Source organism: Brassica rapa, chromosome A08, assembly GCF_000309985.2.
Source record: "Brassica rapa cultivar Chiifu-401-42 chromosome A08, CAAS_Brap_v3.01, whole genome shotgun sequence".
In the NCBI taxonomy this organism is placed as follows: Eukaryota; Viridiplantae; Streptophyta; class Magnoliopsida; order Brassicales; family Brassicaceae; genus Brassica; species Brassica rapa.
Window position 1 is genome coordinate 5,054,163 of NC_024802.2, and position 16,881 is coordinate 5,071,043.

At 31.3% G+C, this 16,881-nt stretch overlaps 2 protein-coding genes and 1 pseudogene across 5 annotated transcripts in view; all 3 read left to right on the plus strand.

Moving 5' to 3' along the window:
• LOC103833097 overlaps nt 1-16,881 on the plus strand; it is a 1,138,500-nt gene that overhangs the window by 920,072 nt on the left and 201,547 nt on the right. The gene's annotated exons all lie outside the window — the stretch shown is intronic.
• LOC103833288 (F-box only protein 8) lies at nt 759-1,118 on the plus strand. Its single transcript, XM_009109379.2, has one exon. The coding sequence runs from the start codon at nt 759-761 to the stop codon at nt 1,116-1,118; it is 360 nt and encodes a 119-aa protein (XP_009107627.2).
• LOC117127151 lies at nt 1,362-9,565 on the plus strand (annotated as a pseudogene).

Here is a 16,881-nt window from a genome sequence, read left to right on the forward strand (position 1 = left end):
CCAAGATTGCGCCAGTAAAGGTTTAGTATTCGGTCCCATATCAATATTTTGTCGTAGATTTTGTCCCATATCAAGAGGGTCATACCTTGGTCGTAGATTTTTGGGTTTGAAAAGAAAAACGATCTTCAGTTTTCCAGAAGAAAAAAAAACATTGCATGTCACCGATCGAGGCTTGATGGAGGTAGAAAAATGTCATATTAGAAGTAGAGGAAAGAGTGAGATCCAAAAAGATTAAGATAGAACAAAAAAATGAAATAATAATTTATCTTGCAGAAAAAGCGTTGCATGCCCACATTAAGTATGTGTATTACTGAATCATAGAAGATATTTAACTTTTTAAAGCACAGCAGAGAAAAATAATATAAATAATGGAATCAAGGTTAGTTATTTGGAAACTGTTGGATCGTGGAGGTGTGGAAACGGGAAAGAAAACCGTAGGAATGTGGAGTGAAAATACATTTTGATTTTTGTTAATGTGCAACGTATATCTTTTTGCTTTTCATTTATTTTTTTTCTTATTTTAAATTATTTTTATTTTTTAAATCATGTGACAAAACTTAATTGGTAGAGTGACTTGTGCTTTAGTATATAGAGGATTATCCTTAATACTAACTATTAAGTATTGTTCTATATATATATCTGTGTTAAAACCCTAAACGGCGACTTTTTTTCCTCTCCCTCTATCTGTCGGATTCATTAGCTGCTCTGTCACGTGGGTTTGTCTTTCCCTTTTATCGGTGATCCATCATCAGAAGAGAATGACGAGAAGAAGACTGCAGCAGAGGGAGATTCCTAATGATGTGGTGATGGAGGAGATCCTTGCGAGACTGCCGGCAAAATCTCTGATGAGATTCAAGTGTGTGTCAAAGGTTTGGTCATCGCTTATCAGCTCACGATATTTCAGCAACCGTTTTCTCACAGTCCCAACCAGACCTCGTCCTCGGATTTACATGTGTTTGCAGGATAACAATGACTACAGTAACTCTGTAACACTATCATTGGCTCCAGACACTACTAATCCTAATCGCTTTGTGGTTGACCACAATCTGACCTGCCCTCGGGTGGGAGGCTACGGCCCTGTTCTTTTCAAAGTCGCTGCGATTAGCGTCAGCGATTAAATGTGTTAATGATTTTCTTCTTCATCCATCGCCGGAGGATAGATAATAAACGCAGCGACTAAATTAACTGAACAATTTCGGTGGTGTTGCTGACACTAAATAAAACGGCGACACAGTTCATCTTCCTTTTCTCATCCAGCGGCAACAAAGTTCTTCCCTTTTATCTTTATTTCTTTTTAAATTTTGTTGTTTTCCCCTTTAAATGTTGATCGCTCGCCGCTGACGCTGCCACTTCGCGACGAACAGGGCTTACGTCTTACAAAATCTTTGTGGCTTCATGTGCTACTCCTTTATAAGCAAGCCGCGGATCTATAACCCTGCCACCCGACAACTTGTCACCTTATCTGCCCCCATCAAATCCCAAACAGAAGAAGACGCATACGGTTACTATTTTGGATATGACCCAGTTATCGACCAGTACAATGTTCTCTGGTCAACTGGTGTCTACGTGAAACATTTGGGAGAGATAAGGTCAGAGCATCGGGTCTTTGTCCTAAAAGCTGGAAGAGAAGGTTCCTGGAAAAAGGCGTCTCCAACTGCACCAGACTTTCTTCCTCACATTCCGGCCAAAAGAGGAATGTGTATTGATGGGGTTATATATTACATGGGTTGGACTGGTAGGTATAATTTAGTGCTTGTGAGCTTCCAGATTAGATCCAGAGACTTCAAAATGATCCAAGTACCTCGTAGGGACGGAGATGAAGTGCTTCTAAGGATGAAGAATGTGAGTCTTATAGAGTATGGTGGCAAAGTAACTATCATTGACCAAACCAATCTTAGGGAAAAGGGTATGCTTGATTTATGGGCTGTGGAAGATGCTGGGAACAAGAACAGCTGGTCAAGGAAAACTATGGTTTTGCAGTCTTCGCAGCTACATTTGGTTATTAATAACATAAACTATATACAACATGAAAGGTACAACTCACGATAACAAGGTTTTCTTTATACCAGAGGATATGTTTTCTCCCTTTCACATTCTCTCTTATGACCTTGGAAGCAATGATATGACAAAGATCGAAATAAAAGGAATACCGGACCACTGGTTTAGTATTGATAAATCGACCGTTAACGTGATGTTGATGGATCAGAGTGAGAGTCTCGTGTACTTGGAGACTTGAATTAGACGTTACTTTCTACCTCTCTAATGCATTTTTGTTAATTTTGTTTTGTGTGTTAGACTAAATACACTTATGTTATTATTAATTGCTGGTTTTATATGATATCTTCCCTTCATCTCGGCAATATGGAACCTATCACTTTTATAGAGTTTAATCGTGTGTTCTTGTATTGGTATCAAGCACGCACCCTCTTTCGCGTTGTTTTTCGTTAATTATGGTCTTTTAAAACCGTACGTATACGTATTGCCTTTCTTGTTATCTTGTGGTGTGCATAGTAGTGCTTCTTATAGTTGTTTTGGCTGCACCTTTGCATTTGAATGTAACTATGCATGAATTTGAACTCGGATTGCTTTATTTTCTTAGGTCATGTATTATAAGAAAATACGGTATACATGTTTCCACACTTTGTGAACTGCAACATACACGTTTCTACTTTTCGAACTATGAAAGGATCAAATGAGGTGCTTATCAATGCTTCTGCCTGCCAAATACAAGAGTAGCATGGCGATTAAGATCTTGCACTACTAATTCTCATTCTGTGGTTCAAGAATGCTTGTCTTACCTGAAAAGTTAAATTAGGGACAATATAATGCAATGATAATAACCTCTAAAACACACACAAATTCTGTGCAGCTTAATCTTTCTTAGGATAACTGTGTGTTATAAATTGCATGCATTTTAGTTGTTTATGGGAATACTAAAGAAAAATTGAGAAGCACAATTTATTAAATCTAAACATCGAGCACAATGTAAAGACACCAAGAACTTATAACTTCAGTTGTCAGTTTTCTCCAGTCCTTTAACTCTTGGAACACATCGGTACCCAGCAGAATAAACTGGTCCATGCTATAACATACAATGCGACTTACTCAAGAAAACCTGTAGTGTAAATCATGTATAGCTAGAAATACCATTTTGGCTACAGAAACAGTCTCTATCAGAAACCAGCATTGGTTAGAGCTCTCCTCACATCTTTTTGGGTTTGAAGTTTGGGTCATTAGTTATACCCTTGAAAGTTGAAACCTATACTTATTGTTTTGCAAAATCTCAAAGTTCCACATTAGTTCTTTATTGTCTGCATGTTTTAAAATGTTTTTTTTTTAAACAAAAATGTGTGAGTTTCATGCAAGAAACAAAAGGTACGCAAGTAAGAAATAAGTAGAATTTATAACTTCATATGCATACGTGATACGTGATACGTTTGTTGTTGTATGTGATCTTTCAAAAGTTTTTAATAATTCTTTGATAATGGGGCCCACACATCAAATACGCTGGGCCTGGGCATCCGGGTCGTCGGGTCGGGTTCGGATCAGGTCCTTTCGGGTCTGAGTCTTTCGGGTCTAAGAGTTTAAGACCCGATAGGGTAATTTCAAATTTTTGGTCCGGGTCGGTTCGGATCGTGCCGGATCCGGGTCGGGTAATTAGAATTTATTGGTTCGGATTCGATTCGGTTTCGGGACGGGTTCGATCTAAAAAAGACTTAAAAATACAAAAAAAAATATCTGAAAATATTTATATATCCGAAAATATTCGAAGTTTATTCAAAATTTGTGTTTTTATTATATTAAAATGTGTATATATATTAAACCATGTAAGATACAACGACAATTTGTTGTCTTTTAGTGGTTGACCTTCCATGTTCTCTAGACAAATAACCTGTCTTCAATTCCCTCTTGAAGCATTTTATTTAATTTACATTATTAATTCGGGTACCCATCGGATTTCGGGTTGGGTCGAGTCGGGTCCAAGATCCGCGGGTCTTCTGCAACAAGATCCGATAGAGTAATTTGATCGGGTCGGTTCCTGGTTCCTACCCGAACTGGGTTTTTCGAATCAGTTTCGGGTCGGATCCAGATAAAATGCCCAGGTCTAAAATAAGCTCCTTGAGCGCGTGCATGTAAACGACCAGTGAAACGCGTGAGAGGGGCGGTTAAGCAAAATCTTGCACAATCTGTTGCCTCTCCTTGCAGAATAAATGTTGATCGTTGATTATATGAACGGGTAAGATTAAAGCAGATAACATGAATTTGTAATCATGTCTGTATACGTGACATGCAAGAAATGAAACTCTCCTTTTTTTTTTAATATGATAACCATATTTAAAACCTTTTTTTTCTTCTAATTTTATGCAATTTAGTGTTTCTTTGTATAATTGTGTTTTTTTCTGTGTGAATTCCCTCAGATTTAATTTTGGGAATGATAAAGAAGAAGTGAAATCACATTTATTAATTAATAAATGTCATGTATTAATAGACGTTTTTGTCTACTTCTCTAAACTGTCATGAAAAATTTTACCCAGGTGTTTCTAGACTTATTATTGTTCAGTCGAGTTTGAAAATTTTGTTATATTTGACAAAATATTACGGCAATATTTTACCAAAATAATAATAACGTTTGCACCAAAAGAAAAAAAAAAGAAAGAATAATAACGTGTTAATATGTACAGTTTCTTGAGATCAAATATGTAGTAAAGTGACGTAAGACCGTCGAATACGTAATAATACCAAAAAGCTATATTTGTTGGTTCTGTGTAGAGAGATGCACGTGTTTCTGTGTAGAGAGATGCACGTGGGTTTGCGACGAAACAAAACGACGAAAATTTAAGAGTACAAAGAATATCTTTTCAAATAAATAAATAAATATATTATTTTCTTTAAAGAATTATTTTCTCATATTTGCAAAGAGGATTGCTACAGTCGCCATTGCAAAGTAGAGAGTATGAGCTAGCATGACGATCTTTTTCCACAGTCAAAAATGAAATATTGAGAACATCTCTAAAGATACTCTATTTTTTCCTCTATAATTTACACTAAAATATAGTAACTCTACGAAGATCCTATGGCTCTAGACTTACTTGAGGAAGTGATTCAAATGGCCATTGACCAAGCCACCGAATCGGCCAACCGCGGAGGAGAACGTGGGACTGGACGCGGAGGCGGAAAGTGATTACATGGGCCTTTTCTGGGCTTCTTTTAACTGTTTTCAATAAAATTTGGACCCATTTCTCAGGGCATGTATTAAAACGTATGGGCTTTTTCTAATCTTTCATGTTTTAGACTTTTTAAATAATGGCTTTTATTATTATGAAGTCATTTCCTGAAAATAAATATATAGCACTCAGCAGTACCTATGTTTATTCTATTAATAACTGCGCATTTCCAACGACGTGAATTGTATTATCATGTTATACCCTTACGATGCTATGTTTTTTCGCATACAACAGAATTTCCAATAAACTAGTTAACGGATGGTATTATGATAAAAATGCTCTGTTTTTTTTTTCTTTGGGTAAAATACCACTCTCTAGAGGTTCATTATTTTTATTGGAACACTAAATATTCTTTTAGTTAACTATTTAGTTTATGTTTTTAAAATTTTTTTTTTTTTTTTTTTTTTTTTTTTTTTTTATCCTTACTAAAATACTTTTTAAAAGAACTATGTAAAATTATTAAAATAAATTCTTATTAAATTTTATTTCTTTATGCCCCCACTCAGTTAAACGTGGTTACAAACTGAAAAACGTTACCAGTTTTTAAATATATACAACCAGATTGAGATCATAGCTAGATAATATTGAATTAAATATATCAGCAGTTGCTAATGCACGGATCAAATTTATTTTAATTATTTTTATCATAATTTTGAATTAAAATAAATTAGTGTTTTTTTTTACACATTTTATAAACATGGATAATATTGAAGCAAATCGTCTGGAAACTGTTTTACAGAATTACTGATGTTTTTAAAATAGATGTGCTGATATATGTTTGTAAGTATTTTATGTCAAATCTATTTTTGCATTTTATATATTTTATGTCAAGCCTATTTTTGCAATTTATATAGAATTTTTTTCTCACGTCTATTTTTTTGGTCATTATTCCACATTTTCTCTTTTTCAGTGATGTTTTATTTGCTTCTGCACTTTTTATGAGAGAAACTACAAATTTGACAACACTATATAAAAATAACAAAATCAAAAGTCTTTGCTGAATCAAAAGTAAAGAAAAAAATTTCACCACGTTCTTATAAGATTTTAATCACACAAAAAAATATGGAAGACTAACCTGCCGAGTTTTAGGTCTTCTCCTAAATAATAGACATGGTTCTTTTCGTTTCCTTTATCACCCGAATCTCTTAGACCTATTTGTTGCTTCCTCATTATCCCTGACATTATTTTTTTCTTCTTAGTACTTCTCAGGTTTTTAGGGCTCTGTAAGTGTGGTTTAAAGTAAGCCTCTTACCCTCCTCTGAATTATATCACCTGCAAATTGAGAATTAGTTAAGTCCAATAACTAAAATAACGAAAGGAAAAAAAAATATAGTATCAGTGACATTTTTATTTGCAATGCTAAAATGGATGAAAAAGCTAGGTACTTACTTTCAAAAGTAAAACCACAGAAGCAGATTTGTAGAATACCCATTTTGCATATAACAGAGCTGAAGATGCGTATTGTCTTATTGATACCTTTGTTGCTGACAAAGCTTTCATCTCCCATTCTTTATTGAAGAGTTAAGCTTTGAATCATACAACTTAAAAGATGTGAAACAAAAAAATAAAAGATTAATAATTTAGAATAAGAACAAACTAAATTCAAACGAACCACGACCAGTGATGGAGCTTTTAATCATAAACTTATATGGATTTTTTGCTTTCATCAAAGATCTAAAGAATATGAACGTGAGAAAAAGAGATTAACAGAGAGTAAAACTAATAGATCAAAATTATATAAATAATAAAACAGTTTTTAATCAGTTTAATCGTGATTTCAAGTTTTGAACATGGGAGTGATATCTGAGGAAATTTAGGGACTTTTAGTTTTTTTTTTAGAATTTCAGAAATTAAGATCAAAACTAATTTTTTGTCGACATTTTTATTTTTATTTTTGTTGTGCAAAATTTTGCCACATGTCAAATTCTAAATCTCTATCCATTGATTCAAGCTGGTAACGTTTTTTTTGTTTTTAAAGCTGGTAGCTTTGGTTGTAAAGCTACGTTTGAATGATTGGATCCTGCTATGCTTCTCTATTTTCTTAGTTGATTCAAAAAGGTGATATTACAAGAGTTCAAATGTGGGTCACTCTGAAACGTCCCGAACTCCCAATGGACTCTTAGGTGCCACTACTCACTCGCCTCACTCCACCAATAGAAAAGCTTTATTGTTCTTCTTGCAGATTCAAAGTACGTTTGGTTCTCCACGGTGCAGGATGCCGCAATAAAAAAAATTCCATCTTCTCATTACGGTCACATCACAATCTTCGAAGGTTCTAAAGTCTGCAAAGCTCGATCGGAGATTACAGGTGTTTAGAAGCTTATCAGCAGCATGCTAATCCCATGACATCAGTTATGAAGCAATAAGGAGACCAGCAAGTCTTAAGCGGAGCAAGAAACAGGTGGCTCGAGTAGAGAGTAGAGACGATTGCTCAAGGGACGCCTATATGACTACTTCTAACAACCACTCACTGGATAAATCAAGCGCACAAAGTTGTAGAAATAGTCTAAAGTAACGACATGATTATTGAAATTCATGCAGATGATCGTATATCAATGTCTGTTTTGAGTTACTCCTCATCCACCTTTTCCTTTAGGTATTTAAAAACAAACAAAAGAACAAATAGAATCTCTTATATACTAAAGTGCAAGTCGTCTGGCGAATCAGAGACTGCCATGTGGAAAAACTTAAAAAAAAACCAAAAAAAAAAGAAAAAATTGAATTTCTTTTTGCATCCTACTTTTATCTAGTTCAGATTTTCAACTACTTTTCTTCCTATTTTTCTCAAAAATCTAAACCCACATTAACTTGCATATTTTGAGACGGTTTTTTTTATCTTTTATATAAATTGCAAACCTACTCTACTATTTTTTTTACTTTGCGTCTCTGACAAACAAAATTTATACCCGCGCCTCTTCAGTATTTTTTTTTGGTTTTAATTTGTTGTTAAATTATCAAAATGAAGAACTGCATCACGTTATCAAAGGAAGAAGAAGTAAGTGTTCCATTGTTATCAAATTTATGTTTCTTGCAACAATAATATAAAAGTGTACGTTATCAATCTTATCCATGTGCAACCATAATCAATGTGGGTTTTATTAATATAAATCTAGATATCAATTTTTGAATCTGTTTCTCTCAGTTATACTTTAAAATATTCTACTACATATTTTCTATAGATGGAGAGAACAAAATGTTAAAGAAGATGACAAGAACCTGCAACTCTTCTCAACCATCTCAATATTTGATGAATCATTGACAAGTCAAACACATGAGATAAAGGTGCGTAGGGGTTAAACGTGAGATAAATGTGCTTAGTGGGTGAAATCTATGTTTATATTTAGAGGTTGATTGTTTGCAGATTTTAGATTGGTTTTTGTTTTTTGTTTTTCAAAAACTACTTTTTTGTCCAATCAAGATTTTTTTTAAAAGTGATTCCCTACAATTTAGGAAAACTAAAACTGATTTTATTGCCAATCATGATTTTAACAAAAAAGTTTTCCTATAAAATAGGGAAACTAGATTTTAGATGTTTAACAAAGTTTTCAATGAAAAACCAAAATCCATGTTTTGTTGGTTTTTTTTAAATATGCACGACTACCTTTTAAAATATATAAATATAATATATCAACACTAGTTAAATACATATGTTTGTTAAACTTCTTACTTACGTACTTTTCTTTTATTATATATATATATATATTAATATTTTACAATTTTAGTAAAATTTATTTCTTTAAAAAATTACAAATTGAAAAACAAGTTAGTATATTTTAATTTCATTTTAACAAATATAATGTTTTAATAAAATATTACATATGTTTATTTCTTGTTTATTATATTACTATAAATTTTGAAAAAATGATTGTAAAAATATAATTTGACATATTTTATTATTATTAGTTTTTAAAACCATTTTCATCCAATGAAGATTTAATAACTAACAACACATGCAGAAAATAATATTTCTATAGCTTTAAAAATTAAAAAAAAATATATATATAAGAACTTTTTCTAAATAGTTTCCAATTTTTAAATATTTAATTTTGTGTAACTTATATATATTTATGATTTATACTTTAGTATAATATAAGTTTTTTTTTATAAAAACAATAATTAAAAACATGTTACTTTATTTTAGTTTAAAATAATAATTATAATAGTTTTATAAATTTTAATGTTAAATTCTAGATATTTTATTGCTATTTTGATGTATTGTTATAAACTAATGTATTAATTATTTTCTGAAAAACTAAAAAATACAGAAAAACCAAAAACCAAAATAAAAATCTAAAAACCAAAAGCTAAAACCAAAAACTAAAAATCAAAAACAAAAACCTAAAAATCAAAAACGAAAATCTATAATCTAAAAACTAAAATCTAAAAACCAAAAACTAAAATTAAAATCTGATGAAACAATCATCACTTTAATCTTAAAATCGTGTCAGTTATTGTCAAATTGCTTTCTTTTTTCTTAAGAAATCTAAGTTCATAATCTATTAATTTTAAAATAGTGGGTTATTTTCAAATGGCTTCATGTGTAAGTTAAAAATCATAATAACCACTTACTCACGTGAAATATCTCACACGTGTTTTTTTTTTCGGAGCATCAAAATATTGATATTATTTTTAATAATTTTTTTCTCTGTCATAATTTATCATAATTTTATTGTTTTTCAAATTATTTCTATCCAAAATACAAAAGTATATTTTATGAAAGATTTATTTGCAAGGCAAATACATAAAAATTGATGAATCTATATAATTTCTCTTAACAATGTTTTTATGAGTTGTTCATATCTCAATTAGATAACATAAAATGCTTACAAAAATATATCATCGTATCTATTTTTAAAACAAAATCCTTCTAAAATATCTATTTTAAAACAACATCAGATATTCTGTAAACTGTTTCCAGCTTATTTTTTTATATCTTATATATGTGTGTAAAAAATTATAAATTTATATGAATTAAAATTATGATAAAATAAATTAAAATATAATCGATTTGACCTGTGCATAGCACGGGAGTGCACTAGAATTCAATAAAGCTTTAGTCAGTTGTTAATTTAACAATTATTTTCATCAAAAGTAAATAATTATGATAAAAACGATTAGATCATAATTATTCTATCTCACACAAATGCATACTTTGGAAGAAAAAAAAACCATTAAACAAGAAAAGGCTACTATATTTATATAGACATAATTAATTTTATTTTTTAAATAAAGATCCACAAGTTGAACACAATTAATATATTTACATATCTTTGATAAACATTTTATTTTCAAAAATGCTATGACCATTAAACAAGAAAAGACTACTATATTTACATAGATATATCTATTTTTTTTTAAAACATCCACAAGTTGAACACAATTAATATATTTACATATCTTTGCTAAACATTTTATTTTCAAAAATGCTATCAAAATATATCTTAAACTTCTATAAATTTATTAGAATAAATATTAGACTGTCACATTAAAAATTTCTATTAAAATAACTTAAAATAAATAATATTAGAAAACTTCAAAGCTGTGCCCCTCTGTGTTTATATTCTAGTTGTTTTACACTTTATTTGTCTGATATTACGCAAACTTTTCAATATATTAATAAAATAATCTAATAGCATATAACCCAAAGACATTGAAAAATATGTTAGGCTCTTCTGCAAATTAATTACTTAATTAATTAAATTATTTGCTTAATTATTTTAAGTGAATAAAATATATAGTCTTATAAATTATATAAGTAAGATAAACAAATATTTTGGGTCCGATTAGTTGGGTTGTAAGTGCATAAATTTTGTTGTAAGAATTTAGTTTGTAGATCTTAGGTTTTAGTGATGTAGTTGTAATTTTTTTAATGTAGAAAAATATTATAATTTTTAAACTGGTTTTTAAGAAAAAAATATATTTTAAAAGGATTGTAGTTTTAAAGAGAAGGGTCAATTAAATTACAAAGAGAATAATTATACAAAATTTATATAAAAACATAAGTGAAATGAAACATTTCTACAATCCAACCAATCAAACAAGTAGCTAAAATTTAATCAACTTTTTCATTTTGCTCATCACCTTATATATAATTTTGAATAAAAAATATCAGAAATTTAAATATTAATTATTTTCAAATTCGTAAAACAAAAAATAAATAACTGAAAATAATTTATAATTGCCTAGCTACTTATATTTATATAATAGATTATGATATCTATATATTTAAATAAACATAAAATATATAATAAAAGTAAAATTTAAATGAAAAATCCCGGGCGTAGCCCGGGCTGATCCTAGTTTACTCTAAAAGACACAAATCAAATTTCCAATTACGCTAAAAAACACATTGGACATTGAAGACACTTTCCCATGTTAAATTGACCAATAAACTCTTTAACCAGTATGTAAGTGAGCCTGGTTACATCTCATAACTAGAAATAACTGATTAGAAACTGAACCATTCAATAATTCATTTTTTTTTAACTTCAAGTCTTCTTCTGGAAACAACGAGACCAACTCCCTTCTTCTTTTTTTTTTTAAATTCAATTCTTTTGCTCTAGATCTAGAAATTGTAAAAATGGAATGTGTTAAATCCTCACCTTTATGAATTTTTTTGTTTTCGTATTCTTTCTTTCTTGTATCATGATTTGAAATTTAAAACTTATATATATGAGAATCAAACAAGTTAACCGACAGTGACGGTGATGACCACCGCAAAAAATCAGGGCCGGTGAGTCAGGCTTCGTTGCTTTACAGCCATGAACGAACAATTGTGTCTTCTAAAGCTTTCTTCTTCATCCATGACCATCTGCTTCGATCTACACTCCACGTTACAGAACGCTCTACCACTTCTGATGTATTCAAACCAGAACCAAAACACATCCGAAAAACATAAACACAAGTCGTATAATAAAGAGAATTGTGGATGAGAGAATTGTGGACGTCAAAGTTGTGGAAGAGAGATTTGTGGACAAGATACTTTGTGGACAAGAGAGTTGTGTTAACATTTTTTATAGAGAAGCTATGCAATTGGCTGTTTGTATTTCAAATTTTTGTACAATCAAGTGGAAGCTCAAGTACGCAATGTCTTAGACTTTCTGATCTTACGAACCATGCATGAGAGCATGTGTACTGATTCAAGGATATCTGAAATCTTTCCTATCATCTATAAGGCTCATGGATGGGTAATATGTGGATGGTGGTTTCTAGATGAATGTATCGTGGATGAGTTTCTCGTGGATAGTGTGTCGTGGATGGTGTCTCGTGAATAGTTTATCGTGGATGGATTTTTCGTGGATGGATTTTTCGTGGATAGTATGTTGGGTAGTTCATGGATGAATGTATCGTGGAAAGTATAAACAGAGGTTGAGGAAAAACAAGTTACTCACAATAAAAGAATATTAAAAAACATGGTATTGTTAGAAAACAGAGCTTTTGTGTGGAGAGTATAAATATATGTTCAATCTTCATCGCTTTCCACTGTTCACCATCTCTTTCACTATAGCTTTCAAGATAACAAGCTCTGACGAAAACTTTTAATTCTTCACCAACTTTCTCAACCTTTGCAACTCATTAATTACACTCCATAAGACATGTTTTTTTTCAGCCGTTGATCTACTTTCATCAAAATGATCCAACGTACACGATCAGTTCACGTAAATCCATATATCTAACTTTTTGCTTATGACTTATCATTAATTGTAACTACAATGAAACGGAGTTTCTTTACGTTTGCATCTTTAAAACAAACATTATTCTTCTTACCAAAAGCAAGGTTATTTCTAGAGTTTTTTACACCTAGGGACACTTTCTCACTTTCCAATTACTCTATAAGATACTTAGTGCTTTAGACACACTTTCTCATGTCAAAAAGACTCTTATGACCCTAAATTTTATTCTTTTTTTTAATTGTCTTTATGTTTTTAATATAAAAGTTGTTTTCTTCTCATCACATGAATCTCTTTCCTCTTCTTATTCCATTTAATGTTTTCATTTACTTTTATCTCAAATTCTAAAATATATTAAATAAAAATAATTGTCATAATAAATTATACATAAAATTATCTATCTTTTAAGATCTATTTATATATATATATATAAATATGTAAACAAAATTAAGTGTGGACGTGGACACCAAAGCATGGATAGTAGAGTTATATACTAGTTGTGGACATGGACATCTTAACAAGGAGGTCGCTGGCTATACCTTTAAGAGCTTATTCATCGCCATTGTCTCCGGAAAGGAAAACCCCACATAACCACGTTTCACCTGTTACTCCCACCGTCGCCGTCACGGGCACCGCCGAGGCCACCAACACGATCAAGCGGTTCCAACTCGCTAGAAAATTCATTTTTGGATGCTGAAGATTTACCATGTGACCACATCCAATCCAACACAACTAGCTTTCGATCTCTGATAAGACAACTCTGATCGAGCTCTAATGGATAAGACATCACTGATCGATCTGTCTTATCGGAGATCGAGAGCTAGTTGCATTGGATTGGATGTGGTAACGAGGAAGTCTCCAACAGATCGATGTATCGGATCGAAAGATGAGACCTTTAACGAGTTAGAACCAAAACTCGATCCTGGTGATGGTGTCGGTGGTGCCGGTGATGGTGGGGGTAACGGTGGTGCCGATGATGGTGGGAGTAACGGTAGAAACATGGTTATCTGGGTTTCTTCTTCCCGGAGACTATAGCGAAGAACAACCTCTTAAAGGTATAAGCCAATGACCTCTGTGTTAAGGTGTCCATGTCCACAACTAGTGTATAACTCTATTATCCACGCTTTGGAGTCCACGTCCACAATTAATTTTGTTTACAAGTTAACACATACATATATGAAAATGGATCTTAAAAGATAGAAAATTTTATATATAATTTATTATGACAATTATTTTTATTTAATATATTTTAGATTTTAAGATAAAAGCAAATGAAATCATGAAGTACAATAAGAAAAGTAATAAAAAAACTAATATTGTCTTTTCCTTAAGAGTATAGTTGTCCAAAAATTCAGTGGATCCCACAAAAAAATGTGTCACAAGTTAAAAGTGTCTATGAGTGTAAGAGAAATTCAAAATGTGTCTTAAAAAGTAATCAACTCTTATTTCTGTCATAAAAAAAAGGCAGCTGCCAAGTTAAAGTGTGTCAAAGTTACATTATGTCTTATAAAGTAAAGTAAACTCAGAAAGTGTCATTTTAGGTAAGTCAGACCCATATTGCATTATAGGCTAGATTGATTGGGTATGCAAAAAAAATTATGTTTGACGGAAACAAACAAAATAAAAGAAACAATTCTTGTTAAATGAAAAAATATATTGTTGACAGTTGAATTTGAACCCGTGCACTTTTAGTGCCTGATTGGCAAAGCAAAGCAGAGAAGTGAGGAGCAGATGAAGCAGGAGCGGGGAGTTGTGAGCTGTGAGCTGTGAGCTGTGAGTTGTGAGCTGTAAACAAGATCTGAAAAATAAAATGCATTTTTAAATTTTATTAAAATAAAATAATAAATCTTATTTATTTATAATATAAAATATTACAAGATATGAACTAGCATTAAAAATTATTAAAAATAATAAAATATGAAAAGCAAATGTTTAAAAATTATATTTAAACTAAAACGTGAATAAAAATATTTATCTTCTTCCCCTCCATATTTGTTCTGCAATTTTGTTTCTAATACCCGCCATATATACATCCCCTGTAGGAACATAACTCGTTCTTTGAGCTTCAACATCATTATCATCATCTTCAGAATCCGAAAGTTCAAACATCTCACTTTCTGTTTGTTCGTACTCTTGAAAATCTTCATCATTTCTTGTTGATTTTCGTATGAAGTTATGCAACGCCATTGTCGCAACGACAATCTTACATTATGTCTGAAGATCATATTGCGCTGGATTTCTGATAATAGTAAACTTTCCTTTCCACACCCCGAAAGTTCGCTCAATCAAAGAACGCAAAGAAGAATGACGTTTGTTAAACATTTCATTCTCATTTGTAGGTTGTCCCCTTCTCCATTGGTGCGGATGATATCGAACTCGACGGTACGGAGCAAGATATCCCTTACTATTAGGGTATCTTGAATCAGGGAGAAAATATTTTTCTTTAGAAGGAGTTGGAAAATATTCATCGTTCTGTGCACAATATGTCAATATCTTCGAATCATGTGCTCTTCCCAGTGTCCCCACATATGTATATATAAACTCCATTCTGAAGTTACATATCACAAGCACGTTCATGATAGGATGTTACTTATGTAAATTCCAATATTTTTCTTTTTTGTCAGATCCAACTCTGACTGACACTTGTGTACCATCAAGAGCTCCTATGAAACCACTGAAGAAAGGATAATACCTTGTATCAGAAGAGAGTGTGGTGCATACTTGTCGAAATTCATTTTCTCCGGGCTTTATAATATCTTGAGACATGCGAACAAGTGCATCCAAAACTTCATGAAACTTTCTATTCACTGTCTCTTGATTGTGTTGGTAATGTGTTGTGATTGTTCGTTGGAATTCATCATGCGCAACAGTTTCAAGAAACATTGCAACAGCCTCTTCTAGACCACACTCTCGAAATTATCGTAGTCCATAATCATTCCTCAACCTATCACATCATAGTCGAAAAGTGTTTTGATGCATTCGTAGAGTTTCGTAGCATTCTTCATCGTGGCCATTTATCAGTTGCATTGTATGGTGCCATCCTCGACCTCGGTCAATTCTCATTAGTACTCTGTCACAGTATGGATCCAAACCTTCACTCTCAAGCAACAACACAATTACTTTAAGGAGATTCTGGTTGTAACAAATAATTAGTTCCTACAAAAAAAACAGAAACATGGCTAATATTTATTTTTAAAAAGTCACTATTTATTTAGTTTAAATTAATTTTTAAAACAAAGTGATACAGAAAAATTAATAAAGATACTAGCTCCATTACTTTTGAAAAAAACGTGTCAAATAAGAGAATCACCTAAAAATCGTAAATGACCATAAAAATAATCATGCTAGTATAATACAATAAAATATCGAATACTTGAGATGAAAATCAAACAATGAGGAAGAAAAAACTACGGTTTTTAAAATAAAAATTAAAGAAAAAGATGAAAGGAGATAACCACCTCAACATTGGAGATGAAAATCAAACAACGAAGAAAAAGTTTAGGTGTTGTAAACAAAATACAAACGTCAAAACACTAGAGAATAAAGTCAAAGAAGAATATCACCTCAACATTTGGTTTCTGGATAGGAATTCGTGTTTGATCTGCCATGCTCTCTCTGCATTAAAAAAGATATAATAATGATATTAATTGCATGTATCAATTTAAGAACGATCAAATATAGTAGTAGAAGTTTACATTTTTTCTGTTTCAGGCTTTGGTGAATTGATCGTGGTCGAGGTGACTTACTAGTACAATATATAACCTCTTTAAATTAACTAGATCCATTTTCCGCGCTACGCGCGGATTATGTTTTTTTTTTAATTTATATTTAAAAATTGCTTAAATTATTTTAAAATAAAAGTTTATAAAATGTGAAAGACAAAAAAATTTGACAATATTTAAATATTATTTTGCTGCGATTCATTAAGTTGATGAATTTTAATTTATTTGTAACTATTGTTTATTTAACTGCATAATTTATATATT